Here is a 26,636-nt window from a genome sequence, read left to right on the forward strand (position 1 = left end):
TCTGTCCGCGAAGTTGCCTTTTATTTTTATTTCCTTGCATCTGTGGTATCATCCTACTAAAAATGAAAGATAACACGCAGATGTGAGAGGTGTATTCTTGACAACAGCATGAAAGGAAGACCCTAACAGCTTCTAGTCGCACTAAGAACGCTGAGTGATCAATAAGTAAGTTCACTTAAAAGTCCTTCTAGAGAGCAAAAACTTCTATTTAGATGCCACGATTCCACAGTAAATGGATGTTCCCCAATAACTGAGTGAGATTCTCTGGAAGTTGACATAGTCTCATTTATTTATGTTCGTTGGATTTTTTTCTGGAGACAGAGTCTTGCTGCGTAGTCCAGGCTGGATTTGAACTCATTCAGGCTGGTCTCAAACTCACGGCAATTCTCCTGCTTCAGCCTCCCGAGTCCTGAGATTACAGGTGTGTGCCACCTGACTTACATAATCATGTTTATAAAGGCAACAGAATTTTGTACATAAACATTGTCTTACTGTTTCCTTAATAACGCTACATACAACTCTGAGTGCTAGATACAAAGGATTTCTGGACTGATGTTTATTAGCAAAATTTGACAGGATTCAAGTAAGTGTGCCAGGCTGGGAGCAGAAAAGACTTGATGAAACACTCTTTAATTTTTATTGACGGGCACATCACCATTTTGTGCAGTTTGCTGGACAGTGGTACACCTTCCTGTATATCATCTTACATGAGTTCCTTGTTAGCAAACCAAAAGCACATTCAATTATTCCGCTTCATTTTTAGATGTCCAGGATAAAAAGCATCTATTGTGATAGTCCAAATTTTATAATTATGTATTGTGATGTGTGTGTGTGTGGGGGGCTTACTTGGGAAAATATTCCAGCAGAACTCCTGTTTACCTATGGAAGTGTTTGCTTCATTGTTTGGTAAGAAACACAAAATGAAATTAACTGAATAATAATCTTGACCTTTTCTTGGAAGCACTTACATATTCAAATTGATTGTGATGTACTGGGTAGTTTAAGGCTGCGTACATTCAGAGCGCTACAGCTATGAATGCTTGGAAGAGCGTATTGGCGACGACAGACAACACACCCGTGGGGACTGGTTTAGGTACCGAGATGACTTAGCCAGGAGAGGAAGAGAAGGCATCACAAGGTACCACAGCCAATTAGCTGAGGGCATTATTGTCACGAGGGTGGGGATTCCTCTTCATTTGCCCACTCACTGCTATATATGGAGTTTGTATGGGATTTTCTCTGGGTAGCCTTAAAAATAGAGTCATCCATGTCTCAGGAAGTAGAGAAAGCTGAGTCTGCCTAAGAATCGACCTTCCAGGTTTCCCTTCCTACACCAATATAAAAACACAGAAAGACCTACTGGCGTTGCTCAATAGACCTGGTTATAATGACAGGGAATTACAACACAGGAACATACTGTAATTCCTGACGCAAACCATGGCTAGGCGGGAGATCTGATGTTACTTTAAGGTACGATGGGGTCGGCTGAAGCAAGATGGGACATACAAATCTTTTCATACATCGAATTATAAGCCCACAAATTCTCAGTGTAAATTGCTTAAGGAGGGTCTTCTGTGATGAAATTGAAAATGTCTCCTCCATATGTGCAGTTCCAGGCCTGGCAACATTGAAAGAAAATGTTCTAAAAGATAAAGCTGGCACGGAAAAAGCACAGGGAGAGGGATCAGCAGTGATCAGAGCAAAACAATTCTAGAAGGCATCTTAATTTTCATACGGCTCATTTGCATTTGAACCACTGAATTCCTATCTTTCTTGTACAAAAATATGTACATATTAAGTTACTTCACACTTGAGAGAACATTTCGCTAAATGTTTGGAAGATGGTCAAATTTTAACTGGAGGACTTGTTTTCTTCCGTCAGGTGTGGGGGAGATGTGGCTTCCTGGTATGAGAGGCAACAGTTGATTCTAATAGCAGAACAAGACAAAAATAAGAAAGTAAATTGAAAACAATTCTTACAGGTACAGTTTGTATTAAAGGTGGTAAAACAAAAAGGGTACGCACAGTACAAAGAGGTCAAAAGGCATCAATTTAAAAATTACACTTGGTTACCTTACCCAAAATTGTGATCCTCTGATACTTGAAAATTAGCTTCTATAAGTTATTCTAAGATTCTTGCGGATATACTATTGTTCATTTCAATATACTTACTGTGAGTATGTAACCAATGATTAAAAGACAGATCATTGGCTATTAAACAATAATTCCAGCAGTCAATATTGTACTCATCTCTGGTTTTTATTTATTAATTTAAAAAAAATTTTTTTCCAGTACCGGGAATTGAACTCAGGACCTTGCACTTGCCAAGCAGGCACTTGTGCCACTGAGCTACATCCCCGGCCCTCTCATCTCAGGTTTTTAAAAGATCAGACAGTTGTAGAACAGCCAAGGCTTCAGATCGTTTTACTATCACTGTAGACACCAATTAGTCTTCGGAAGCTGGTGGTCATACCCTCAGACTAAGGAGCTGGGGTCTAGGCAGGGATTTAGGCTCACAGAGTAAAACTACATCTTTCTGTAACTTTTAGTTTCTTTCCTGATATGGTAAAATTTCTAGGAATGTCCTCAGAAAGAAAAGGAAAGACTTTTCTGAAAGGCATCTCTGTCCTTCTCTTGGCCTTGACCTCTTGGGGACTTGGCTGGCAGAGGGGCTGTCTGAGCGTGGCCTCACAGGGTGCATTTCCTAGGGACATAGCGTGACAGCGTCTTTGTAAGTGAGGTTATCTGGTGCATGCTCTTCTTCGTGTGCACCTGGGCCTCTTGTAAAGTCCTGGGTGGTCCTGGCTGGGCTCCGGCTAGGAAGGCCAGGGCGGCACTGCTGTGTTCTGAGTCTTAAAGGGACAGCGGCTTCTTCACCCCGCTCAAGGCAGGTGCCACGGCAGCTCTCCAAGGAGAAAATGAACCAGAGGGACCAAGAGGCAGGTTGGGGCAGTGGCATGCTTGTCCCTCCCAGGCCAATGGGGGAGAATAAGTGAGATGGTTTAAAGCAGGCAAAGATCTTTTATATACAGTTTACACTGTATTTTCAGATGCTTGCTACAAAATTATTTAAACAGCTCCTAAGCATCCTAAGTGGAAGCTGCATTGGGATTGATTTACAAAAGATCAGAAGTGAAAGGTAAAATGGTCTGTGTAATAATACTTCAGCTATGCAGAGATTTTTGGGCACACAAAAATAATTTAACATTTCATTTTATGGATTTAGTTTGCTCTTTGCCTCTGAACGAATTTCTATTTTAACCATTAAGGGATCAGAAAAAAATAGAGGTTGCTTTTCTCCTTTATGGAAAATATGGTAATGAGAAGATAAATGGCTAAAAATTAGATCAAAGGTGGGAGATTAAGGAAGCACAAACTGTGAAGATGGTCAGCCTCTGATAAGTTGAAATTACCATCTTGATTTATTAATATTCAATGTTCACCTATTTACATACTTGAATAGTATTTATTAAGTGCCTCCTATAAACCAGAGATTGTTTTTGGCTCTGAGATTTTACAACGTGAGGGAAAAACAAAAGAAAACAAACCTACTTCCATAAAGTTTATGTTTTCACTTCAGTTTTCTGAAAGCAAGTGGACAGTCACCTAACAACTGCGGAATGAATGCCTGTCACAAGAGTCGCCATTTTGTTCCACAGTATTGGCCAATTTTAAGACAAGATCTGGTTCCCAAGTGTCTGGTTTTCTCCTTTGTAGCTGGCAGAGCTGCCCCCTTAAGGTTTTTTGGTTTTTTGGTGGTAGTGGGGATTGAACTCAGGGCCTTGTGTGCGCGAGGCCAGCACTCTTCCACTGAGCCACATCCCCAGCCTGCCCTTAGCTTTGAGGAAGAGCATAGGAAAGGCAAACTTAGCTGCCTGCATCTGTGAAAAGAGGAGCCCTGTCTCCTCCACCGTGCAGCTAGAGGCTACAGAAAGGAGCTGCGATCCTGCTGCAGTGGCGGTGAACAGTCCTGTATAATCAGGGCTTTTACGCTAGGAAGTTCTGCATCATTTTGATTGAATGTGCAGTCTGGGCATAGTGGTGCACACCTGTAGTCCTAGCTACTCAGGAGGCTGAGGCAGAAGGATCACTTGGACTCAGGAGTTAGAAACCAGCCCGGGCAATGTAGTGAGTTCTTGCATCCAGAAACAAAACCAAAAAAAAATCTTGGAATAAGATTTTCATAGTTCTAGGTTTTATTACAACAATCACCAATATTTATTAAGATACATAAATGCACCTAAACCAGAAAAAAGGTGTTGGTGTCTACCTAGGCAATCTGAATGGCAAGACAGTGGGAAAGAATTCACGGCCCTTTAACGTTTGAACAGAAGTACCTGCTGACGCCTTCTGCTCTTTCCCTCATTGCGTGCTTTTCTTTTCACTTGATCCTCTCGGAAAGAATCAAAGTAGGGGCTCTCCAGGAGTTGGGCGCAGGTTAATCTGTCATCGGGGTTCATCTTCAGACACCCCTTGGAAGAAGAGAAAAGTAAAATACATTAAGAAAGGGGCTTACTTTGTTAGTGTGCCCCCAAATTCTGGATAACGGCCTGATAGGGTAAATATGACTTTAAAAAACCAAGTGTGTCTATCACCAAGTACTCAGGGCTCATCACTGGCCTCTTGTACCGCTTCAGCCTTTTGTGGGTGGGCTGTGTGGACACTCACTGTCCCCAGAAGGGGCCACCTGAGTATCATGCTCCCGTGTGACTTTCATCGCAGGTGACAGCGAACCATTCGTAGGAGTCCTCAGTGTTGTCCCTTGGACTAGCAGCACCAGCGCATCTGGGTGTTGTGTGCACTGGCTTTGAAATACAAATTCCAGGTCCTACCCAACCCCTGCCCAATCAGGAACGAGGGGTCCGAGCCCAGCAATTCATGTTTAACAAGCTCCCGGGTGATTCTGAGTGGAGTCTGAAGACACCTGTGTAAGGACATGGTAAGGAAACGTGAACCTCAGACATGAGAAAGAATCTGAAATAGAAAGGGAATGTACTTTCAGAGAAGAGTAGCAACTAGAGGACGAAGAAAAATGGGGCATTATGACCCTTTACAGTTGAGTCCATCAGAAGAAGGCTCGAGATTTGTCTCCAAGTGGGGAGCACGTGACACAGAGGGGCTGGGGGCAGTCCTGACACAAAGAGGTTTCTCCCAGAATCCCTGATCCTCTGGCCAGAGAATGAAGCTTTGCTCACTGGTGCAGACCGAAGGCAGTCCGTAAAGAACTGAGGTAGTGTCACGATACCCCGGCTTAGACGGCCTGAAGTTTCTTGCCTTGTGTCCATTAGAAACATGGCTCTCTAGCATCACAGACCTTGTCCTGAGGTAGTCAGGAGTGCAGACAATCGCACCGCCTGAGGCCACCCCAGCTGAGGAACTGCTCCCTGACCCAGCTGACCTCAGGCCACTGAGACCCCTGAGAATGCTGCCTGTCACCAAGCAGTATCACCTACCCCCTGGAGCAGTACCTGATTCGTGCTGTTCTTCCAGAAACAGTCCTGCTTAGCATAACCAGACTCGCCTGTCCCATCATGTCTCTAGCTGGTTCAAGCAGATCATCCCCTAATTAACCATCCACCCATGTATCAACTCCAGCTGCTACTGGCAGGCAGTCTCCTCAAACCCTAATGCTTCAGGATTACCATCAGGACAGACTTTTGTTTGTTTGGTTTTTCGGGGACAGGGTCTCACTGTGTAGTTCAGGCTGGCCTTGAACTCAGGACGATCCTCCTGCCTCAGCCTCCCAGATGCTGGGATTACAGATGCGAGTTACCACACTCGATTCAGAAAGACTGTTCTGAATATAAGCTGTGGTGGTCTCTGTTTATCACTGCCTGGCTTCTGACTTCACCATTCCACTTAAGTGGTTCAGTTCTTAATACCTGTGAACGCTACTCTTCATCATACTCAGTAGGTATGCTGAGTTCTGGTCTGAGTAGTATTAGACACTGTTGATGGGCTCTTCCTTCTTGAAATGCTTTTTCAGCTTCTCTGTTACCTCACTTTTCTACCTTCTGTCTCCTGACTATTCCTTTCAAACCAGCCTTTGCTAGCTTCTGTTCTCCACAATGATTGCATGAAATTCCTCCTGGCTCAGTCCTAGCTGGCCCTAGTTCCTCCCGTTCTCTTTGGTGCCCATGGATTCAATCATCAAAGTTTACCAGAATTTCCCACATCTACAAATTTATTGTACACCCGGCGCTGAAATCCACACCTGCATATGTAAACTCCTATTTACCATCTCTTCCTAAGTCTTTTTTTTTTTTGGTCTTTTTGAGAAAGGATCTTGCTATGCAGTTCAAGCTGTCCTTGAGCTGACTTTGTAGCCCAGGCTGGTCTCGAACTTGCAATGATCCTCCTGCTTCAGCCTCTCACGTGTTGGGATTACAGGCATGCACCACCATGCCTGGCTCTTCCTAAATCTTGAGGGCATGGGTATGGGTGGAATTGTGTCCCCTCACCCCAAAATCTACATTGAATTTGTAACTCTCAGTACTTCAGAGTATGACCTTACTTGAAAATAAGATCATTGTAGGTGTAATTAGCTCAGATGAGCAGGCAGGCCCTCTTATCCAGTTATGATGGATGTCCCGTAAGAAAGCAGACGCTGTACAAACAGACCCACCAAGAACGCCGTCCAAGGACAGAGGCAGAGAGGAGGGTTAGTGATGCTATCACAGCCAAGGAACACTTGGGACTCCCAGAAGCTAGAAGAGGCAAGAAAAAATCCTTGCCAACAGTCTTCAGAGAAAGCACGGACCTGCCAACATCCGGGGAACAGATTTGGAGCTTCACGCTTGCCGCTGTCTTCTCCTTTACCTCTCCACAATAAAATCCTATCAGTTTTACTTTCGAATATATCTCAGAGTCATTCACATTCTTCTGTGGGCTTTCAACCTATTGAAATCTAGGCTATCATTAAATGCCTTTGAGTTTGGTTTTTTAATTTCAAAGAGCATTTTTAGATAAGAGGCTGCTAAAGCTGAGCTGCTCGCTGGGAGCGAGGCTAGAACAATGTCCTTCCTGACTAACTTCGGGACTGCTGACATTGATCGGGTGGTCTTGCCTGGAGTAATAGCTTTCTGTAACTAAGAGGCTGATGCATTCTCAGAGGCACTCTCGGATAGATGTGCTTCCTATCTGGAAAACGTCCTTAGATGGGACATAAGAAAATGGGACTGGAAAATCCAAAACAGGATCTTTTCCTTGAAAAAAGAAAAACAGTCGATCCTTTTTAAATTTGGTAGGGAGCCCTCCACGACCATTTCTAATGATCTACAGTCTTTTTCCTAAGTGATCAGACTCAAGTGGCAGGATGTTCACAATCACGGAGACAAATGAATAAGAAAGACTGTGCTGATGGTCTTGTTTTTGAAAGGAACACGAAGGCCCTGGCATAGACTGACTGCTGTGTGCCACCACCATCCTCAACACTGTCACTGGCCCACACTTCACCTGCATAAGTTACGACCTGTCCCATGCGCTAACCACCGGTTATGGTAGCCGGTATTTATTTGGTGTTCAATATGTCCCATCTTTTTTCCATCTGGCACGGGCAGGAATCTAGGAGATAGGACATGGACATTTTCTATGACAGGAAACCTAGGAGACAGGATAGGACATTTCTTGTGTCCTTGACCACACAGGAAGTTCTCAGCTCTATGGCCAATACTTATGAGTCTAATCAGAGAGTTGAGTAACAACTCTAGTTCCATCTAGAATGTGGGACAATGAGGATGCTTCACCTTTGGGGAGGAAGACAGCGCACTTGTCTTATCCCTTGGTGTTTTTTGCACCTCAGTTACCTTCCGGGAGTTTTCAGGTACCTCTGGCTTCTGCTGAGATGGGCAGGCCGTGCAGTGCCGGCCCTTTCTCCCTGCTTGGAAGGTGGACTACACTGCTGGTGGGTCAGAACCGTGTGTCAAGAGCCAGAGCAGGAAGGTGGCTCTGGATGCTGAGTGAAGCCAGGGAAGAGCATCCTGGAAGTGTGCACGGTGGCTGAGGTCCGGGGTGGCAGTGGGAGCCCTGGTGACAGCGGTCTGACAGCTCAGAGGTATCAGCTCTGAATCTCAGTAGGACCCAGGCTGAAGCAATCTAGCACCCTGGTTAGCACCAGGGCAGTGACCCACAACTAGCACAAATGCAGGTCTACAACGTTGACCTCTGGGTCATCCCAGTGGCCCCAGCGCCTACATCAGACAAGTCTCTCACTGAGTTCACAATCACCTAAGGGATGCTTACACACCAACGCTAAGGTCCTGCTCATAGACATTCTTCTACGAATCTAAGGCTGGGCACGGACTCTATTTTTTAAAAGCTCCCAGGTCATTCGGATGAGTAGGCACCTTTGGAAATCACAGCTATATACAGAAATTAATCAACACCTTAGCTGGGGTCCTCCTACCCATCCCATAAAGGGCGTTTGGTATCCACAACGGGTAGAAGGGTCTCCACTTCTTGTGTGGCCTGTTTGTCAAACACGAATTGGTAAGTTTCTTCTGGCTTTTATTAAAATATGTCCTTTGACTCTCTATCTTTGAGCCTAGTATACGGGGTAGGTTTGGTGTCTGCGTACGTCTGATTTTGCCTGCTCTTCCGGTGGATATATCAGAACAGTTACTGCTTAAACTTGCTATAGCTGTAGTTATTTTATAGGTCCTTATCCTTTTTAGTGACTACTTTGGCATTATTTGCCCCACTGTCTACCCCTTCCAGAATCGCCAGTTTCAATTATTATAATTTGCATGAGATAATAGTTATAATAAATCCTTAAGTACCTTCATGAAATTCAAAGCATCAGGACAAGCATCTGAGAACTTTTCCTCAAGAGTTTCCTAGAAAACAAAGAATATCAATGGTACATAACAATGAAGTCATACATTTTGTGTATACTGACAACAACACTTGGATAAATACTCTTCAATACATTAGAGTATTCCTTTTAGAGCTCATAAAAATCATGTTTTTACACAGCTGTGTACACTATAGTGTAAGTGTCAGAGAGACATAAAATTGGAGTTATTTTCTTAATTTCCAGATGTCTTATAGTTGATGCTGGTACTTCTGAGTGGGAACAGGACGGGGAAGCTCATACAAATGTCTCTATCTGAAATCCTACCACAGTGCTATATAGTATCTGTGCCTGATCTATTTACAAGAATGCTTTGAGAATTGATGGAAATACTTTGAACTATACATAGAAAGAGCTCTACAGAAATCAACAGAATGATAAACACAATATTCAGGGTAGTGGGGAGTGCTGCCATTCCCAGCTTTTTCTTCTTCTTCTTCTTTTTTTAAAACCATTTTTATCTTGGAAACATTTTAAGCACTGTACAAAAGTAGAATAACAAGGCATCTCAGGTACCACTCACCCGGCTTCAACAATTACCAGATCATAAGCAGTCTTCTTTTTTGTATAAACACACTGCTTACCACCTATTCATCACTTGGATTATTTGGAAGCAAACTGCAGACATCTTCTCACTTTAATTTTTGGTAAATATTTCAGTGTAAATGCTTAAAACACAAAGGCATCTTTGAAGGTGGGCATTGTGATACATGCTTACAACCCCAGCCATCTGTGATGCAGAGGCAAGATCACACATTCAAGCCCAGCCTGGGCTACTTAGTGACGTAACAAGACCCTGCCTTAAAAATAAAGAGAGCTATGGATGTAACTCAGAGCAAAGGACGCCAGTGCCACCAAAATTTTAAAAAGGTATCTTTTAAACAAATCATCAAGATACCATTTATTACATCTAGGGCTGGGGATTTAGCTCAGTGGCACAGCGCCTGCCTGGCAAGCGCAAGGTCGTGAGTTCGATTCCCGGTACCGGAACCCCCCCCCAAAAAAGAACCATTTATTACATCTAAAAATTTTTAAAACTTAATGAATACTTAAGACCCATTAACTCTCTAGTTGGTGTATTGGCTTCTCTAGTTACTTTCTAGTTGCTAATTTGAGTCCAGTCAGGTTCATTTAGAATGACCATAGGTCTGTGAAGTCTCACAAGGAATGTAAACATTATGTACCACAAACGTACTGATAAAAATAACAGAAAATAAATATCTTGTTCTTTAAAGACATTAGACAAATAAATATTCTTTCATACACTTTAACTTTGCAACTCAACCTTTAACGTTACATTTGTTGAAGATTTAAAGAAATATAATAAAAAATCCGGTACTTCAGGTATTATATTAAGTGATCAATTGAAAATAGCGTCCAGAGAGATAGCGAGGAGCACTTGAACTCCGCACTTCACATGCGCAGTACTCCGCGAGGCGGCCGGGCGGACCTTTCCCGCCCCTCTGCTGCGCTGGCTCCCGCACGGCTGCCGCGAGGACGCACGCCTCTCTTGGTCCTTTCCTTCCCTAGGCAGGTTCCAGACCGGATGGAGTTTTAAAGGTGACAGCCTGAGCTCAGGTAACACGGCGGGGAAACTGGTGTCCTCAGAGGGTGAGAGGGTCAAGCGGCCATCGATACACGGCAGTTAAAGGGAACGACCACAGCAAGGACACAGAGATGATCACTGACTTGGTTTACCGTGTACAATGAGGATCATTTTGCAGAATGACCTTTGATGGGGGAAAAGCAAGTTATAAAACAAAGCTTTTCAAATCGATTTGAGCTGTGTTTCATAAGCTAAAAAATAAGATAATGCATATGTTCAAAATAAAGTAGATGACTGTAAATATGAGAAATCATTATTACAGGGAAAGTTAACCTTAGTGCTTTGACCAAAAGGATCAGGGTATTACTTAAGATATTAAATATACTTTCAAATAAAAAAATTTTTTTTGTCTTTTGAGACAGGGTCTCTCTATGTAGTTTAGGCCAGTCTTGAACTCATAGTATAGCCCAGGCTGGCCTTGAACTCGTGGCGATCCTCCTGCCTCGGCCTCCTGAGTGGTAGGATTATAGGCATGTACCACCATGCCTGGCTTCATATTTTCAATTTAAATTTAACATCAATCTTTGAATAGATAGGACAGGTAAACCTTAAAGGAGTTTCTGGATGACTTTTTGAATTTTTTTCTCACAATGTAGCCCAGGTTGGTCTTTTAAACTCCTTGGTTCAGCTGAAGCTCTCTCTGCAGCCTGTTGAGTAGCTCGGACTATCGGATCCTCCCGTGCTTGTGCTTCTCTTACACATTTTAAGCATACTTTTTTTGATCTGTGTTAGTATTTTATATGGAAAACAGACGCCCAAAGCACAAATACTAAAAAACAACTATACCTCTTTAAAGAAAATAGCAAATAATAAAATGCCCCTAACAGAGCAGCTCACCATGTCTTCAGGTTCAGGTATGCTGATGCCGTGGAAAAACTGGTTACTTTTAAAGATAGATTGATGCCTTGGGATTAGCTTTCCTGTAAAATACAAACCGCATAATTCACAATAAATGTGGCAGAAAGCCGGAAGTGTCTATAGGGTTAGTTCCCGAGGCCCAGGCATGCCGGGAGTGAGCCTTGCTGGTGAGAGGATCGGCCCCACCACGTCCGCCTGCTCAGGGAAGGCCAACTTTCCCGCACCACGCTTTGGCTGCATGGGGTTTGGTCAGCCACTTGCTCATCCAAACACAAGGTGAGAAAATGGTGCTGAAGGCCTCACGTACACGATCTCACTTAATTTCACAACATACTGCTCTTTATTTTTTTTTCTTTGTCAAGACAAGGTCTCGCTATGCAGTGCAGGCTGGCCTTGAGCTCACTTTGTAGCCTAGGCTGGTCTTGAACTCGCAAACAATCCTCCTGCCTCAGCCTCTCGAGTGCTGGGATTACAGGAGTGCGCCATCACACTGGGCTTCCATACTGCTCTTTTTAATCTCTGCTCTATCTGTGAGGAAAATGTGCCTTTGAGAGGCTTAGAAAGCTTGGTCACATGGTAATTAAATGATAGAGACAGGATTCAAACTCAGGTCCGGGTATTGTCTGTCTAATGTATTTAGGAAATAAAAACTATACACTTAGGGTATGGCCAGTAGCCATGCTCTACTCCCTGCTTCCATGATGTGGAATTTTCTAGAACACATTGGAAACGGGGGGAAACTGTGCAGAGGAATTAATCCACAGCCGTCCTTTGTGCAGCAGTATCACTTCCTGCATCAGGCTGCTGGAGGGAAGCTGCAACTGACACTCGGGTTATGTTCTCCTCTGACCAGGTGGAAGGAGACAGCTACGAAGCACGCTGACCCGTGATGACAGCTCATCACAGAAGCCCTGGAGCTCCATTCTGCTCTACACTGAACTGCATTTAACTTTCGGCCAATGTGGAGCTCCCTGACCATTTCCTCATTTATAAAATCAGCACTGCTGAAATGCTATGGTTTCCTCAAGTTTTTAAGATTGAAAGAGATAATGTGTATGAAAGTAATTTGTAAATTCTTGAGTCCCCTTCAAATAATGTACTTTAATATTATTTTAAATTCTAGAAGCCACTGTCAATCAGGAAAAAAGAAACCCAAAAAAACAGACTCTTAAGCTCTAGGGCAGGGGTCTGCAAACTAAGTGCCTCAAGCCAAATCTGGTCCAGCGCCTATTTCTGTACAGCCCAGCCTGAGACCTGAGAACGGCTTTTACCTTTGCACGTGGATTAAAAGAAGTCAAGGTAACATTTTGTGCCGTGCAAAACCCACTCACACTCACTGGCCTATGTGCATGGCTGTTTTCTCACTGTCAGAGCTGAGTTGAGGAGCTGCGTTGGGGACTGTACAGCCTACAAACCCCAGAAGACTTAGCAACGAGGCCTTGGTAGCAGATGTTTGCTGCTCCCTGTTCTAGAGTAAACGGGGAGACCTCTCCGATGGTGGACAGAACTTGCCTGTGATCGAGCATCTGTCAGATTAGGTTCAAGGTGGCTGACTCATACCTCTATCTCATTCCGCTATGAAGGTAAATATAGAGTTTATCCCACGGCTAACTGGCTTTTCTTGGAATGGCCTCTGAAAACTCGCTAACAAGAATTACAGTTCTATGTACTGAGAAAGGATTGGGCTTTGGCTACGACCCAGAACCCTGAGCCATCATTCTGAGTAGAACTCTGGAGACGCAGTAAAGCTCTTGTTTTCCGTATAACAACGTATTACTACGACCACACGCCAGCCGCTCCGTGAGCCGTAAAATGCAATGCATACCCAGTGTTCTGATTATCAGATAAAGTTGGTCCACATCGGATTTTCCAGGCCAGAGCGGCTGGCCAGTCAGGAGCTCAGCAAAAACGCAGCCAGCAGCCCAGACGTCGACTGAAGAACCGTACTGTGTGTCCCCCACGAGCAGCTCGGGAGCTCGGTACCACCTGGTGGCGACGTAGTCAGTGTAGGCATCTCCTGGAACTGCAAAGGATCAGGCGGGTCAGGCGAGCCAGTCTCCTGGGCTGTGGACTGGGCCCGGCCTCGGGGAGCAGGGCGGGCATTCAGGCAGGCCTCTCTGCCTCCCAGGGGCGCTGCCTGCTGATAGCTGCTGAACTGAGGCAGTGCTGGTTACACTGAGCACAGTGCTGGTTACACTGTGCCCTGAGACAGTAAATCAACCTTTACGAGCACGTTAGCTGTTGTCTCTGTCGTCCCAGAGAGGGCAAAATAAATATTTCTGGACTGTAACTTCAAGTCTAAACCAACTGTTGCTTGTTTCTATATTATTATCAGCATGGTGCTGGTTGTTGGTTAGTTTGTGTCTCCCCTAAAAGACAGGTTTGAAGTCCCAACTCCTGGTACTTGTAAAGGTGTCCTTATTTGCAAATAGGAAGGGGGCGTGAAAAGAAGTAAGCTATGTTGTGTGCACATACCAACTCCCTATGCTGAATGTAATGATTATCAACTGCAAGCACACACCAATACAATTTTTTTAAAGAAGGAAATAGGGTCTTTGCAGATGTTACGGATTTATAACGAGGTCATGCTACATTAGGGCAGATCCTAAACTCAGTGACTATTGTCCTCACAAGAAGACCATGTAGCTGGGCATGGTGGCACACGCCTGTAATCTCAGCACTTGGAAGGCTGAGGCAGGAGGATCTTCGTGAGCTGGAGACCAGCCTGGGCTACAGAGTGAACTCAAGGCCAGCCTGAACTGCATAGTGAGACCCTGTCTCAAAAAGACAAAAAAAAAAAAAAAAAAAAAAAAAAAAAAAAAAAGAAGAGCAGACCATGTAGGGACACAATGACACACACAGAGAGAACGTGTGAGTCAGAGACAGACACTGGAGTGAAGCAGCTGCAAGCCCAGGAACACCACAACCATGGGAGTGAGGAGGCTTGGGAGGGTCCTCCCTGGGAGCCCTCAGAAAGAGCACGGCTTCCTAATCCTTTACTTTGAATTTCCAGCCTCTAGAACTAAGAGCAAATATACTTCTGTTGTTTTAAGCCATATGGGTTGTGATAGCTTATGAGGGCGGCCCTAGGGAACTAATGCAGTGCTGGCCAATTGCATGACCCAATTTTTCTATCCAAATTTGTTGCATAGGGCCCATGGTGACAAAGATCTCAGTTTGACTCCTTGTACTGTGAGTTGCATGTAGTGTGATAAGCAGATGACAGAGAGCTGGGTACAACATTGCAGGCCAGCCCTGCTGTACTGGCACAAGGGTAGACTACCTGAGTCACCTGCCTCCCAGCGGGGGAAGCCAATCCACAACTGCCATATGACCCAGAAGGATCAAGAACCCCCATTTTCTCCTTTGAGGTGAAGACGGGTAAGATGATCCCATGGGGTTTTAACGGGCAAGGGTCACATAGGAGTCCGTATTATGAAGTCTACAAATGCACAGAGGAAGGACAGTTGGGAAGCTGGTTGGGGCTGCAGAGATGAGGTCCTGGGTAATTCTCCCCAGCAAAGGCTGTGGGCAGCCAGCCTGCGACTGCCTGGAAGAATCTCAGAACCTAGGGCCTGCCGACTCCATACAGAACTGTCCTTGAAGTAGGAAAAGAACACTACTTACTGCTCTTTCATAAAATTGTAAACTGCTCATTTTAGGTGATAAAACTTGATGACTTCTTTAAATGACAGAAATTAATAAACACTATTTAGGAGATTTGGAACTGGAGAAAAAGAAAATAACAACTACTGAGCAACTGATTTGAAGACACCAGTATGCAATGGAACAACCATGGTGAACTCCTACCATCTTGTCTATTGAAACTCTGTATTATCTCTAATGTTTTATTTAATAACTATTTTTTGTTCTCTTTAGTGGTTTGAACAGTCTTCCATTCTTGCATCTGATAATCTGAGCAACGTAGCTGAAGACAATAATATGTAATATACCAACCACTGTTAATTCCTCTCATTTTGTTTTAAAACCCTGCATCACTTTTAATGTTCTTGCTTTGTTTTGTTTATGTCTGTGATGCTGGCGTGTTGCTATTGTTCTTTTTATTTTTTTTGCTACTCTCTTTAAAATAATGAAAGAAAATAACAACTACTGACAATTCTCACTACTGATCAGCTGTTAGACATTTGGGGAATATTTTCTAAAAGTCATATATAGTCATTGAAGACAATATAATAAACAGAAAAAGGAAAATAAAGTCAAGTCTTACCACTCAGATATACCATGTGTTAATCTTTTGGTGTATTTTATATAAATTTTATTCTTTTTTTCAGTTTTGATTTCTTATTAGTACCTGTTTGCATTGCATTCCTTGTGGGGATACGGTAGGTGTAATACATCTCAATTCTCTTTTGAGCACCTTTGACTATTCTCTAACTATGTGTTTATCCATCTTATAATATATACTATTGTATATTGATATTTTCACTTAATTCTATGTATTTACCATGTTACGATAAACGAGTTTAATGGCTGCCTGATAGTTTACCAAGTGCATAATGCCATCACTTACTTTTATCTTTCCCAAATTTTCTGATACTTTGCCATTATAAACATCACCAAAGCTCTGCCCCAAACTTTTCTGTATTTAGGATTATTTCTTTAAAACGTATCTTTGTTTGTTTGTTTTTCTTCCGGTACCAGGAATCGAACTCACAACCTTGCGCTTGCCAGGCAGGCGTTTCTGTCACTGAGCTAAATCCCCAGCCCCTAGAATGTATCTTGATAGGTGGAATTACTAGATCAAGAGGTATGAACATCATTTACGAAATTATAAAAGTATTTCATGTTCACTGTAGAAAACTTGAAAAATGCAAAAAGCATAAAGAAGAAAACAAAAATGTCCTCCACTCAGAGAAAACCAGAGTAATGTTTTGGTGCATTTCCCCTCATCCTGGTGTTAATATTGACAGAATCGGTGGGTGTTCTGGAGGTGACTGAATCGAGTCTGTGATTGCTCACTGTCCAGTGCTGGGTTTGGCGGTGTGAGTGCTGAGCCTGCCCTAGGGCGAGTCGCCTGCATACAGTGAAGGGAGGGAAAGAATTTTCCCTTTTTTACTCTTGTTTTTGCTGTCTTCCACCACCATGAACAGTTGCCCCTCTGCCACACCACCCTGCTGTGGAGCCAGCCAATTAAGGCCAGAAATCTCCACAAACTGTGAGCCTAACAAACCTTTGCTCCTTTAACCTTGAGTATTAGGTATGTTGTCTCAACAACAAGAGAAAGTAACTAAGACAGGGACCCATCTCTCTGAGTGCAATTTTGTCTTCTTTTTTACTTAACCCCATATTGTGTGCGTTGAAGGATTTTCTTGATTCATTAGGATTCTTTAAAAATACGCAATTTAAAGTATGGTATTAAGTCAGATAAGTTCTTTAGCCATTTCTTTATTGATAGAAACTTAAGTCCCCTTCAAATTCTTCTTCGTAATTAGTTTCACAATGAATATTATGTTGTACTGGTTTGGCAGGTGGTATTCTCAGGATATGAAAGATTCCTAAAAGTGGAATTAAGGTTCCGAGGGCACTTTTTTGTTTTGCTTTGTTTTTTCTGAGACAGTGTCTCACTGTGCAGTTCAGGCTGACTTTGAACTCACTGTGTACTCAAGGTTGGCCTTGAACTCATGGCAATCTTCCTGCCTCAGCCTCCTGAGTTCTGGGATTACAGCCATGTGCCACCATGTCCAGCTCAAAGGGCACTTTGAAAAGTTTTTGGCACATACTGAAAGGTAGCATTTCAAAGTGCATTTCTTTGACATCAGTGTGGAAGAAGATTAGTTCATGTTTATTAGCCTTTTTTCCTTCTGTGAACTGTCTGTTACTTGCTAGTCAATTTTTCTACTCAGAGCTTTAGTAATTTTTTATCAATTTACATAAGCTCTTTTATATCAATTTATGGACAAACTTGAAATATTTTCCCTTGATTTCTTGCTTTGAAAATTGTGCCCTGTTGTATGTTATCTATATATCTAGAGCTTATATATGTTATCTATACACCCGGAGCTTTAATTTGTTTAGTGGTAAAATATACACAACACTTACCATTTTAATCAATTTGGGGGTGCAGTTAATTGCATTAAATACAGTCACAGTGTGTGCAACCATTAGCAGTATCTACATCCAGAACCTTTTCATCATTACAGTTTAAAACTCTGTACCCTTTAAGCCAGGTGTAGTGGTGCACTGCACGTCTATAATCCCAGCACTTGGGAGGCTGAGGCAGGAGGATGGCTATGAGTTTGAGGCTAGCCTGGACTACACAGCAAGACCCTATTTCAAAAAAACGAAACAAGAGCAACAACAAAAAAACCAAAACCAAAACCAACCAAACAGAAAACCCCAAGCAAGCCAAAAACAACAAAAAACAAAAAAAACTCTGTACCCATTAAACAATAATACCCATTCACTTAACCCCATTGTCTGATACCCACTACTCTTTTTGCTGTCTTCATGAATTTGATTAGCATAAGTTCTTTATATAAGAGAAATCATATATATATATATATATATATATATATATATATATATATATATATATATATATATATATATATATATATATATATATATATATATATATATGTCATTTTTGTACCTGGCTTATTTCACCAACCTTTTTTGGAGACAGAATCTTGCTACGCAGTTCACGCTGGCCTTAAACTCACTATGTACTCTGGGTGGCCTTGCACTCACAGTGATCCTCCTGCCTCAGCCTCCTGAGTGCTGGAACTACAGGTGTGCACCACCATGCCCGGCATATGAACTATATATATTTTTCAAGATGCATCTGTGTTGCGGCATGTTGTGTGTGTGTGTGTGTGCTTGTGCTTATAACTGTGGTTTTAATTTACACTTCCTTAGTGACTACTGATGCTGAGCATCTTCTCATGTCCTCACCGGCAGTCTATGTGTCTTCTTTGAAGACATACACACTCAAGTTCTCCGCCCATTATAAAGTTAGTTTTTGTTTGGGGTTACAAGAGTTTTCTTTACATTCTACTAATTCTGTACCAGATATAAAATAGCAAATATTTTCTCCTTTCCCATGAGCTGCCTTTTCACTGTGTTTATAGCACCCTTTGAACACAAAAGTTTTTATTTTTGATGAAATCCAATTTATCTTTTGTTGTTTGTGCTTTTGGTATCACATCTAAAAAAATCATTATCAAATCCAGTGTTGTAAATACTGCCCCCCTGTTTTCTTCTAAGAATTTTGCAGTTTTAGCTTTTACTTTTAGGTCAGTAGTTATTATTATTATTACTATTTATTTAGTAATTTTTGGGAATAAACCCAGGGTCTTGAGTGCACTGGGAAGATACTCTACCACTGAACTACACCCCCAGCCCTGATGATTCATTTTTTGTGATTTTTTATAAAGATACTTCACTCTTTTGCATGTGGAAAATCAGTAGGAGCTTATGTTTTCATGTCATTAAGTCTACTGAGCCAGTGTTAGTACTATAGAACATAATGGGACACTTCTCTTTGTCTTTCTCTCTATAAATGATGACCCCAATAATGACCCAGGCCAGTACTTATAACAGCTTGTGCTATAACCAGTGCCTGAGCTCATATACTGGGGAGATTTTTTAAAAATCGCACAACCTCACCATGACCAGGCAGCTGTAGTGCCGCTGAGCTATATCCCCGGCCCCACTGGGGAGATTTTAGCTAATATAAACAAGCTGGCAGTGTCTTGTACTACTGCTTGGTTTATAACAACCTATCAGAAGCCGTCACAATTTACGACGCCACGGTGGGATCACCATGCTGATACTTTGGGACATAAAATCAAAACTTCTGAGGCAGATGACTGAGTTTAGGTCTAAAGTTCTTCATTAAGAGAATAACTGTTTGCTACAGAAAGACTCAGGAGGAAAGCAAGAATGCATATTCCTGAAAAATGTGCATTTATCCTGTATGGCTGAGAGCATGCTGCATACATAAGTGTAAGCTTTCCTTTTCCACTTACCATGTCTTGAGCATTTTCCAATGCCACTCCAAATGGTAAACATCATTTTTAATGGCTGCCTAATATTTCATGATACAAATGTACTATGTACACAGCCTATAGGTCAATCGTTTTCCAGCCTTCTTCTATTTCTCTTTTCAGCCACAAGACACAGGCACCAATGAACACCATAGTCCCATTATATTTATTGCAAAGGACGGCAGCCTCAGAAAGACATTGTTTCCCTCCACCCCAATGCTTTCAAATATATTGCCAAGTCACGCATATTTGGGTCCTATAAGGAAAACTTCTCATTATGTATATCCCCATGCTGCAAAGTATATGTTTCTGCCAGCTGCAAAGTTCTGGTTCAAGGAGAAATAATTATTTGTTTCTTTTCTCTTTTGGTTTATGTCTGGCATGACTTTCTTTTTCTTAGCACTGTCTCTTGAATACTACTCTCTCCTTAATTTTCGGTTGACTTTTCTAGTCTCACTAGCTCCATGAAGTTTTTTTCAACTACTCTAGCCTTCATTAGTATCTCCCTCCAGGGGCCTGTCTGTACCTTCATGTTAAGAATTTTATTGCCAACCAGTTCATAATATTCTTTTTAAAAAAAACTTTAGATGATAAATGCATGAAGAGCAGAAATTCATCTCAAAATTTTTTTCCACTTGGACGGAGAGAACGAAACACATTAAAGATATCATCCAATCAATTCTAGCTAAACGGAATAGAGCTGAAGTGTCAACTAATGCACCCCCTAAAAGGCTGAAGTAAGGTTTTGCTTTTTAAGTCACAACAATAAAACATTTGGCTTACACTCAGTATCTCAAGTAAGAATGTACACTGTATCAGTTTATAATTATCTAAATTGGATAAAGTAGGTAAAAAATTGCTACTTACTCAGAATTCTTGCAAATCCAAAGTCACAGATCTTGATTATTCCTTGCTTAGTTATTAGAATGTTTTCAGGTTTTACATCTCTATGAATACACTGTAAGATAATGTTTGATTATTTTCCTGCAATATCAAAATGACAGATAATTTGACTTACAAGTTTAATGATAGCTTATGATGGAAAAAACAGATTTCCTTCATTTTTATAGAAGAAGTTAAATTGACACTTATATATCTTGTATATAAAAGAAAAAAATCGCTAAATGTTGTTACCTTGTTGAAGAAATTAAAATTGTTACATATGAAAATGATTTTCATATGTCTGATTTTTCTTTGAAGAAGGGAGTATCACACAATTCTTTCTTTTTTTACTAGTAAAACCCTGAGCAAGAGTAGACTCCATAGATCTTTAAGAAGAGCTGCTGCAGCTCAGAAATCACAGTTCAGGTTGAATACTGCACGGTTAATAAATCAGAAAAACATTTAAATGATAAGAGACACCGACATGCACTTTTCGTTAGGGTGACATAATACTTATTCAAATCAAGACACTTTCAAGTGTGAAAGGAGCTCTGCTAATAATGATGCCAGGACACGGGAACAAACACGAAGAGTCTTGGGTAAGCTGGGATGCAGCCCATAGGTCTGTATCTTCCCTGTTCTCCCACCCCTCCCCCAAAGAAAATGGATGGAAATGACACAGGTCTCTAACTTGGCACTCATGGACAGCTGTGTACTTTCCCAGGCGGAACGATCCTGTGACTTCAGGTGGCCTCTGAGAGTGACAGATTAACTCACAGTAATCATCTCTGTCAGCCTCAGTGCCCTGTCACCCTGTCAGTCTCTTTACATATTTCTGTCAAACTGACAGTTCTGAAATAGTTTCTTTGGTTCTATAACAGCCATCTAATAAGGGAAAAAGCTAAACCCTTAATTCATTTTAGGTAAAAAAAAAATGTCACTGAGAACAAAAGCTAGCTCCTAATCTCAATTACTGTCAACTGTTTCATAAGTTGTTGGCCAGCAGTTAAAAGAAAGTTTTTAGGCCTTGTAAAGGTCTTAAGGCATTACATTTTTTTTTTTTTTTTTTGGTACCGGAGATTGAACTCAGGACCTTGTGCTTGCCAGGCAGGTACTTGTGCCACTGAGCTATATACCTAGCCCTTAAATATTTATTTTAAAACACATCATTGGACTATAATACAAAATCATTTTGATATTTACTTTAATCAGATGTTTATGAAACTTAGGGTAACACTCAGAGTTAGTAAGGCTTTCAATAGTAATTTAATTAGTACTGGTATGTCCCTCAAATGAATTTTTATCAAATTCTAGATTTTCTACACTGTTACAGCATTACAAAGTAAACAGATTTACACTGACACTAGTTTTTGGTCTATTTAAATATTTTTTAATCTAATTAATATAAATCCATGTGAAATTTATAGTACTTATTTTTCAACCCCAAAATAGGCAAATGAAATATTGACATATATATCTTAAATAGAAAAAATGTTGGTATAGGTATAAGAAAGAAAGGGAGCAAAAATAATTGGAATAGGCTGGGTGTGGTGGCGCATACTTGTAATCCCAGCACTCAGGAGGCTGAGGCAGGAGGATCATTGTGAGTTTGAAGCCAGCCTGAGCAATATAGTGAGCTCGAGGCCAGCCTGAACTGTAGAGTGAGACCCTGTCTCAAAAAAAAAAAAAAAAAAAAAGGAACAGTAAGAAACAGCACGGATAATGGAGACATTCAGACACAGTATGAACTATAATACAAAATCACTGCAAAGACACACACAGTGCAAAATCTCTGCAATGCTTCTTGCAATCAGCTTATTTTCCACCAAAGAATAAGAAACACGCAAATCTCTTTAACAGAAGAATTTAGTAAAATTGGACTTTATACACGGCTTTTAGCAAACATTGATCAGGTTGGGTTATTGTGGCTAATGTACAATCTCATTTTTATTGGTTTATAAGCTGTCAAAAAGAGGTTTATCCTTGGAATTTCTACTCCTTCCCCTCAGCTGGAGATTGAACGCAGGGCCTCAGGCATGCTAGGCATGTGCTCTACCACTGGGCTATATCCATCCTCAGGGTTAGACGTGGTATTTTAAGCCTGACACTGAACTTTAAGAATCGTTTCTGGAAACGTCCACACCAGAAGATTCTTGTATGCTCTGACAGAATAACAGTTTTCTAAATCTGAGAAGGTTGCTCTCTTTAATTGAGATTTTGAGAGCAAAGAGATGCCCTCCTTGACAACCAAACAATGCACGTCAATAAGATGCTGATGGATGTTACAGCTTTTCACATTCATATCTCAGAAATCACTTAAGTTTTGCTATTATGAGATGCATCTAATCAATACATCAAACATAATACACATAGATTCTAAGTGATAATAAATTGGTCACTTGAGCTGCCTCACTATGGCAGTACTATAGGGTAATACAAGATAAGCAGGTACTTTCTTAAGGCCAGTGCCTCTTAGATTTAATATATGTGCATAGGAATCACCTGGAAGTTTTATAAAAATGTACATTCCACGGCTAGGGTAGATTACATTGGTTAGCAAGCTGGAGGCCTGGGTTCAGCCACTAGCAATCAATCAATCACTCAGCACATTCTGATGCTGCAGACCTGGAGTGGGCCCATGACTTTGCACTTCTAGTGAGCGCCCAAGCAATCTCTGCAATCCACACTTTGCGTAGCAAGGTTTTAATCCCTTTTCTAGTTTAACCTCTGCTGTCTTTCTTAGCATCATGACTCTCTGGGGATAATAAAATGCACTTGGTCTCCATAGATTGAAACCTGGGAGTCTTATGTGACACAATTAGGTCAGATTGCTTCTTTTTTATTCTTTGAGCATAACATGAGAGCTCCTTCAAAAATATGGAGTGTATGATGGTGTAAGATGTATTAACTTAGATTTTGCCCTTTGCATGCATTTTAGATAATTGATAAAATAAAAAGATACCTAAAGGCTTACCATAGCATAATAACATGATACAAGTTCTAGAGTAATTTCCATTTTGGAAGAGGAAAGTTTGATTAAAATTATCCATATTTGAAAGAGATCACAGATGATCAATGGGAAGTTTTCAGTATTTTAAAGCTCGAGATGCAGAATATGCTGCTCCAAGGACAGAAATAATGGCAGTTGCACTGAGATACAGTAATGTTTGGGTCTGCTGGAAACAACCAGGTAGGTAGATTGATGCAGCCATCTATCCATCCATCCAGTTATTCAGGAAATATGTATTAAGCATCTCTTACATAAAATGTCCATGGTAAGCATGAAGAGTTATAAAGATAAATTGGTTTCAAACATTGCTTTCAATAGTCTAGTACATGGGAAAGTGTCTAGTTTTACAGGGATAAAGTAAAAACACTTATGGTAAATGTATTGCCAGAATAAAGTTCTAACCATCCATGCAACGGCTGCAGCAGCCTCAGGCGAACTTGATCTCTCTTATAGTGTGATGGGAAGCAACAGAGACATGAGTTTAACTCACAACCAACTTTAATAAGAACCTGCAAGAACCACTGCATCATGAAAACAGGGTTATGTGTGTTGTGAACAAGATCTGCTTTAATAGAAATGAAGGCGTTTGATTTATTTGAATGAAAACTTCACCAACTTTCTTGAAACTACACAAGGCTTCTGCAAGTACTGACATTTAGTTCCATGGTCTTGCATTTTTTTCTCAGCAATCCTAGACTACCATGGTAGACGTTCTGCTGGCATCAGAGCTGACCATATGGGAGTGTCTTGTTTTCTCAGCACTCTCCGTCTAGGCACCAACTCAAAAGGCCTAGAGAGATTTTTTTAAAAGTTATCATCCTAGCAAAGCACCCGGAAGCCAACTTGAGTAAGCTCCCAGTGGCCCAAGATGGGAAAATCTGAACATCTGAGAGAACAAGGACAACAAAAGATGGGAAAACGTCAAATATATAAAGTTCATGTTTATGATGATGCCCCCCCACCTGTCTAAATCCATCATTATCATTGCTGGAGATTGCTGAGAATCTTATTCATTACTTTGAATACCGATATATAATGCAAATCACATGTTCACCTTGCTGTATTTTACAGTAGCCAGAGTCCATGAATGTAATTTATTTTCCATACAATCCTAATTATAATACAGACAGAATGTTAGAATTGGAAAATTAGCATCTCTTAATCTTCATAAAATACTGGATGCAATAATCACTGCTGGATGCTAACACCATCAGGTAAAAAGGTTGACACTGATAATGGAAGAGATGAAACTAATAACTCCTGGGCCTATCAATCAAGATCAGCATTATCAAAAGTAGCACATCAGCTATTATATACCTCAAGATATTGAGTGCACATCAGCACATATGAAATATTCTTGTCTGAAAAAAATTAAACCTGAATATGATCAAGGCTTTAGATATAAATACCAATTTACAGGAAATACAGGTAAAGATCAAGTTAAATTATAACAGGAAACAACCAGTCAAAATTATTTCTGTAATACAACTGTCTTAGTTACTTTTCTCTTGTTGTTGGGGCAAAATACCCGACACAGTTAAAGGAGGAAAGGCTTATTTAGCTCACAGTTTATGGAGGTTTCAGTCCATCATCGGCTGGCTCCAAGGAAGGGTGGTGTGGTACAGAGGGGCAACCGTTCATGGAGGTGGAAGACAGCAAAAGCAACAAGAGCAAAAAGCGGGGAGCAAGCCTCCCTTTCTCCCTTACACTGTATATGGGCTGCCTGCCCCAGGGCGGGTGTAGCACTCACACCATCTTCCTGCCTCCTCTTGCACAGGCTCAGGATGTTTACAAAGTGAGAACCCTGCCCCCCGGCTGAGTCACTTAAGTTAACCTTCTAAACTTCTCAAATTGACACAATCAGTCAACCATCAGAATATCCTGGAGTGTAAAGAGCCACCCTAGGACGTGTCCTCTACACCCTAGAATATACAACTGCTGAGTTACTTAGTTAAGCTTCTAAATTTCTCAAGTTGACACAGTGTATCAACTATTACAACAATATTGAAAGTGTGGTTCTTGGACCAGCAGCATCAGTGTCATTAAGGGAATTGTCAGAAATACACATTCTCTTTCTCTACTGCAGAAGTCGGGGCGGGTAGTCCGCGTGCAGGGTCTGCTTGCAGAGTTTTACCAAGTCCTCCAGTGAGGTAAAGGCTCTGAGGCATGCCCAAGTTTGAGAACTATGACGGCAACAGGAATGGCAGAAGGAATTAAATTTTTGAAAAAGGTAGAGGAAAGGGGGACTGCTATAGAATAAAAGACTTAAGAGACATAATAAAATGAAACCAAGTACCATGGTGGATCACAGTACAACACCTGAAAAATTATTTTAACCCAATTAAAAAATAACCATAAGAATCATCTGTACTGTCACAAAAGGAAACATTAAGTTTACACACACTTTTTCCTCCGTACAAAATCAGTAACTTGACTCTTACTGAGAATGCAAAGGGGCCATGAATAATGAATTGCTTTTCCTCATTCTGGTTCTTTCTTTCCTTTCACCTTCAGCTCTTCAAATGGAGCCCCACGCCATTGGGGAGAAGAGCCACCTCAATGAAAGTAACGAATATGGTAGAAAATGTTACTTACGTTATGTTTATGGCAGAAATTCAGAGCTTGAAGGGTTTGCCATAACACACTTTTGATCATTCCATCAGCCACTCTGTGGGAAGAAATAAAGAGAAATGGAAATGCCTGGAATGGGGTTCCTGGGCACAGACTTGGCATCGGTGGGGCTGGTCATGTGCAAAAATCATAGTGGAGGGGGAGTCTGGGAAATCTGTCTTTCAAAAAATGTTTGAAGGGAAACTCTTTCATTTCCTTTTATTATAGTTATGTCATTTTCTTTTGTAGTCTGAAATGTTTACACCTGCCTGTGTAGCATAAAAATGTGCTGATGCTAATCTTGCTACCTTAAAATAACTACTGTAGCTTAGGATGGCTGTTTGTTAAGCATCTCTGCTTTTGTCTCTGTGTCTCTCTCTGCATTTAACTTTAAATAAATACATTTGTATAATTCAAGAATTTAGGGGCTAGGGATTTAGCTCAGCGGCACAGCGCCTGCCTAACAAGTGCAAGGTCATGAGTTCAATTCCTGGTACTGGAAAAAACCAAACAAACAAAAATTCAAGAATTTAAAACTATGAAGTTGTATCAGTGAGGACCTTCTCCCCTCACACCTGCCGAGCCACCCACTGACCTCTACAGTTTCCCTCTATTCTGCCTTTTTTTCCCTCCCTTCCTTTTGAACCCAGGGCCTAGACATATATTTTCGTGGCTATGGAAGATCTCAGATGTATCACAATTTACTTAGTCCTCAAGATGAGTAGTTAGATTGAGCTAGTTTCTATTTCTAGAAACATTTCAATGAGTACCTGTAATTATTCATTTCATTGTAATTGTGCAATTATCTTT

The 26,636-nt window shown here is 41.3% G+C and overlaps 1 protein-coding gene across 5 annotated transcripts in view; it reads right to left on the minus strand.

Annotated features, from left to right (window-relative positions):
• Positions 1-1,468: 1,468 nt before the first annotated feature.
• Cdkl4 (cyclin-dependent kinase-like 4) overlaps positions 1,469-26,636 on the minus strand; it is a 39,710-nt gene continuing 14,542 nt past the window's right edge. For 4 of the 5 annotated variants that reach the window (XM_013517584.1, XM_013517583.1, XM_005390903.2 and 1 more), the window contains 7 exons: positions 25,812-25,884; positions 20,192-20,282; positions 13,141-13,338; positions 11,295-11,377; positions 8,778-8,834; positions 4,338-4,472; positions 1,469-1,928 (listed from right to left, as the gene is read on the minus strand). In XM_013517584.1, the coding sequence (XP_013373038.1) occupies positions 1,827-1,928; positions 4,338-4,472; positions 8,778-8,834; positions 11,295-11,377; positions 13,141-13,338; positions 20,192-20,282; positions 25,812-25,884 (739 nt within the window). In that variant the 3' untranslated portion in view covers positions 1,469-1,826. Of the gene's footprint in view, positions 1,929-4,337; positions 4,473-8,777; positions 8,835-9,866; positions 10,582-11,294; positions 11,378-13,140; positions 13,339-20,191; positions 20,283-25,811; positions 25,885-26,636 lie in introns of those variants that run through there. The other variant, XM_013517586.1, reaches the window with a different exon arrangement.

This window comes from Chinchilla lanigera, unplaced genomic scaffold (assembly GCF_000276665.1).
Source record: "Chinchilla lanigera isolate Chin_1 unplaced genomic scaffold, ChiLan1.0 scaffold00040, whole genome shotgun sequence".
Classification (NCBI taxonomy): domain Eukaryota; kingdom Metazoa; phylum Chordata; class Mammalia; order Rodentia; family Chinchillidae; genus Chinchilla; species Chinchilla lanigera.